The sequence below is a fragment of the Bombus bifarius genome, unplaced genomic scaffold (assembly GCF_011952205.1).
Source record: "Bombus bifarius isolate JDL3187 unplaced genomic scaffold, Bbif_JDL3187 scf7180000008001_frag, whole genome shotgun sequence".
Lineage (NCBI taxonomy): Eukaryota > Metazoa > Arthropoda > Insecta > Hymenoptera > Apidae > Bombus > Bombus bifarius.
The window spans coordinates 1-5,039 of record NW_022884380.1 but is presented as its reverse complement, the minus strand read 5'-3'; the positions used below and the strand labels follow the sequence as shown (position 1 = coordinate 5,039).

At 35.4% G+C, this 5,039-nt stretch overlaps 1 protein-coding gene across 1 annotated transcript; it reads right to left on the bottom strand.

The window, feature by feature from the left end:
- Positions 1-731: 731 nt before the first annotated feature.
- On the bottom strand, positions 732-4,806 carry LOC117206298 (solute carrier family 22 member 3-like; the record flags this gene model as incomplete). Its single annotated transcript, XM_033445517.1, is given in 7 exon segments — positions 732-1,017; positions 1,476-1,651; positions 2,047-2,261; positions 2,327-2,430; positions 3,163-3,268; positions 3,375-3,567; positions 4,536-4,806. Coding segments are annotated over 7 exon segments (1,284 nt in total), but the record flags the coding sequence as incomplete, so codon positions are not given.
- Positions 4,807-5,039: the final 233 nt, after the last annotated feature.

Here is a 5,039-nt window from a genome sequence, read left to right as displayed (position 1 = left end):
GGTGTATAAGAACGCGTCACCGATTGCTCAACTTTCGATATAAAAAGCGGATCAAGTCTACCGGATTATCCTACAGACACGCATTAATTCGTAAGAGTTAGTCATCATCTGGATAATAATTATCTGAAGAAACTTTCAACGTGAAAATATAAAATTTTCATTGATTACATATTGCGTTCGCCATAATTGAAAAAATGGTAAACCTTCGATCTCATCTTTCTAATACACATTTTCTTTACCTCGTGATAAATAAATTCTTGGAAATTTAGGAAAATTTTCAGTGATCACTTTAAGGAATTTGACAAATTTCCAACGAGACTATGTGACACCGTTAGGTAAAAGTGATTCAAATGTAATAGCGATATTAAGCGAGAAATCTATAAAGGTGTCATTAGAAATTCTAAGAATGTCTCTGCATCTTTATCTTAGGTATTACGCCAATAGTTTTCATTACCGTGATGTAATATTTATCATGCTTATTTTGTACGTAAAACGAATCGTTGGAATATTCCCGAAGCTAACGAAGCATTTCCCAAAAGTTAAACCGAAGAAATTAACGCGAATAGTTAAGTGAAATTTTTCCATTAACTTGCTCGCTCTTTTTAGAATTAAGGCTTACAAATTCTTAAACGTAAACGATAAAAATAAAAATTAATGTAAGAGAATAGAAAAATAATATGTTCCGATTTTTCTCGTACAAAAATCGTCAGACTGATCCGCTTGTAATATTGTTACTTCTAAAAAAACACGAATCCTCCTTCGTGTTTTTTAATTGAATTATTATTAAAAATCAGATAATTATCGTTCACAGGAGTGATAGTGTTGATGTCCATTGAAGTGTGTCTTATGGTAGCAAGGCAACGGCCAGAAATGTTGGTCCCTTCCGAATTCTTCGCCTTGCTTGATAGTCTGAGGAAGATTCTGGCCGACAGTTTCCGGCAGGAACAAAACCAGTGCAGCGCCAAAAAAGGACACCGTGCTGATAATGAGCATTGGAAATCCCTCCCAAATTGCAGCCTAATGAACAAATATTAATTTATATGAGCAAAGGTTAAATACCATGAAAATCTGGTCAAAGTATTTCTCATTTAAAAAGTTTCATTAGAAAGTTTCAACCAATATAGTTTCATATCTTAAGTTATTCCATCATTTTTTATTTTAAATTTCAATTTTTTGATTAAAGATCAGTTAAAGAAAAGCGTTGGTTGCAACTTCCAAAACGGGCTTTCTAGAAAGTGAGAAATATTTTGATCAGATTTTTATAATATTTAACTTCTTCAGGAAACAACTTGTTTTAAGGTAAGAAAAAAACTATTTTACATTTTCATGAGAAAATTTACATGAGAGCTTTTTCATAATTTCTAATAGCGCTTATTGTACCTTTTGGAATAAATTAAAGAGAAGTTGAACGTGGATGTGCTTAGCGGTGTTTCAAAAATGTTGTAACAACAATAGTAGTATAAATATTTATTTACCGAGTCAGTGATATATGGCGCCAAAGAGTGTGCAACTATTCCGAAAATATGAATGAAAGATACGCCCTGCGATCTGACTGGCGTGGGCAGAAGTTCTGCTGCATACTGAAGACCAACATTGGCTGCCATGTTCAGACAGAATCGCGACAATATTGACATTACTAATTTCGCGAGCACTGGGGAATAAATTAAAAAATACAAAATTAATCCTGGATACACAATACTTGATTGTAAGTTTAATTAAAAATATAGTCCGATAGAAGCTTAATCAAAATCAAATTAAAATTTCACACAAACTTTAAACTTCTATAAATCTCCAAATTCTAGAAAACCAACATATAGAAAATTATTGCTTCTAAAATGTGCACACCTCTTTCAATTTCGCCACTAAATTAATTCCTAATAATTCCTAAATTCTAGTTCCATCAAAATAATTATTTTCTAAGATTAATACCTTCGAAGTTGCCAAAATTCTTTTACATTCATCATAAACTTAATTTCAGATTTTTCTCAATAATACGTCATTATAATCGTTTTAATTTTACTTTAATAAACAGATCGATATATTTACTGGAATGCAGCATAAGTTCAGCGATACTGAGTACACAGGTCATTGCCATCGTGAGAAATCCGCAGAGTCTACGACCCCATCGGTCGAGCAACAGGGCGAGTAATAACCCAGCTGGAAGTTCTGTGGCACAGGCGATCGAGAACGACACGAACACCGAGCTCTGGATAAGTTTTAATGAATACACGTGACCGTCGAACGGGATCAGGGTGAAACACCTACAAGATTGTATCGGTTATTTATGAAGGTTTTCTCGCAACATGAACTCGTATCTTATACTTGCCAGAATGCAACTAGAAGAATAGTGTTTCTCGCCAACCGTGGCGTTCTGAACAGATCGAGCAGCGTCGCTGATTCTTGAATTTTGTCCGGTGCCTCCATGTTACTCTGCAAGAATTTATTTCGAGAATAATTAACGAAAGATATAATACGAGTCGTGCCTTTAGCCCTTACACAGTTCAAAATTCATAACACACTGAAAAGAAATTTTATTTTCATTTTATTCGTCATTAATAGATAGCACGAACAGTGGCACTTTGCATTCTGTTTTATGGAATTAGTCGGCATGGCTTTTGATATCGAGATTTATTAATATAATGGTTGGTTGGCTGACTAAATACTTTTTTGATCCGAAATACAGTCGGGAACAAAACTAAGTGGATTAGTGGAGAAAATGTAAAAATTCATTTCAATCATCTGCTGAACTATCCGCATATTATTAGAAGGAAATATAATAAATAAAACTCAAGTATATGAGGCTGATACTAATTTGATTATACTTTCTTCACATCTATTTCCATTAACTATAGCAGCTTATTTTTATCCCCGATTGTACTTGTAAATTGTAAATATTTTATAATTTCTATATAAATTCCCAGATTTACTTCAAATTTTGTACGAGATCGATATAATACCACAATGGAATCGCGACAGTCAAGTTTCATTTCATGTTTCATTTTTCATCGCGTTTCATTTTTAAAACCTGTCTATGCATGTTAAAATACATTCGCGAGTCTGTGTGTTTTCGACGTGAATCAAATATATCTGTCAGCACAGATTCAAGTACTGTACCGTATGATTTCGCGTAAGCTTTCTAGAATTCTATTTGATCGAACTTACGACGAATATATCGCAAATACGCGAGTCTGGATTTCTACGATTGATCCTAGCTATTCTCCGTAGTTTCTCAACAACCTTGTCCATCATCCCGTTGGAAACGTACCAACTTGAACAGAGCAAATACGAGTGATATGGATCGATAAGTAAATTTGCATAAATCTCAAAGCGCAAGTTGGGAATTCGAATAATCGAACGATTAGGAGTTTACTTACCGGGCGCTCTCGGGAAGAATCCACGGTGTGATAGCGACAGATAACAGCGGTATGGCAGTAACGTAAGTAAAATATCTCCAGTTCGCGATATAATAGGCTATCCATGGTAAAATTGTACTGGCCACTGCGAAGTATACGCCAAAGGCGATATTCACGACCAACGTTCGTTTCGAAACAGCCATATATTCGAGAACTGTGGGATAATTGATCGTCGATGACTCTCGGAATAACTGATTATTATATCAAGATACTTAACGACGATTATTCTTTATGTTGCAGTAATAGAACATGGAAGATTTATCGAGTGAAACCGGTTATTATTAATATGGAGCGATTGATGACGAGCCGAATGAACGATACCATCAACATAATTGTAGGATAATTGTAAGATTATAAATATAATTCCGATTTTAAATTAATCCGTTTACTCTGCAAACGTGAATGTTCCGAGTTTGAGCTGGTCCGTATAACAAAAAGCGCTACATAATGCACGTGTTTTGCTTCTAACGTATTTAAACGAATTACGTGTTGAAAATTTTGTGATAATTTTCATTTCGAACGAATATACAGAGTGGTTGGTAACTGGTGGTACAAGCGGAAAGGGGGTGATTCTACGCGAAAAAAGAAATCGAAAATATAGAATAAAAATTTTTCGTTCGAGGCTTTGTTTTCGAGAAAATCGACTTTGAATTTTCGCTCGATACGCGTGCACTTTATCGCGTCTCGTTATAACGGATCTCACTGTAGATCGTTGTCTCGATGGAAGAATTAAAAAAAAAATTTGTATTCTATATTTTCGACTTCTTTCCGCTTGTACCACCAGTTACCAACCACCTTGTATAACTCGATTTAAGAATATCAAGATATAACTATCCTCGACGACATGAAAATCGATGAAACGATCTTTAACAATAACAAAATCAATATATTCATCTCTGGTGGTGGCAAAAGCTCTTGAATCAAGAACTCGAACCGTATAGTTCAATCGAGTACAGCAACGTCAAAATTATCTTCGAGGAACAATTCATCAAAAATTTCTCACGCAACATCATCTTTCACGTAATAAAAACATTGACTTCATACTAACGTTATCTCTCGCGTGACTGAAACATTGGCTTATCTGTCGAACCTCTCGCACTTTCTACTTCGTAGAAGGCTTACCGATAATCAGAGGAATGTTGATACAGTTATCGAACGCCAGTCCAGTGAGAAACCTACAGACGGCGAATGACCAAAAACTATTTGCGCTGGCAGTGAAAATGGAGGCAAAAAGGGCGATACCATTGCAGAACATTAAAGCTGGGATACGACCCTTGTGATCGGCGATCCAACCGACTAGGAAACCACCGATGATGGATCCGCAGAAGAAGATGGCCTGCGCCGTTGATACGAGGTATTCTCGGTCGCATACCCAATCTAGCTAATCACCAAGGTTAAGAGTTAGTCAGCGAAAAACCAGATTCATATTTTTCAGAATATAATTTTAATCCTGCTGCGGTCTTCGAATTTTTATATCTCGATTCTGCTCGCAGTTCGATGAATGAAAGAGTTCTTTATGCTCTGAAAAAAACGTTCGCGTAAAATCGGAACGAGGAATTATCCGTACTAACAATTATCGTCTTATACTTTCTTTAAACTTAAGAAATTTACTATAACAAGGTTAGA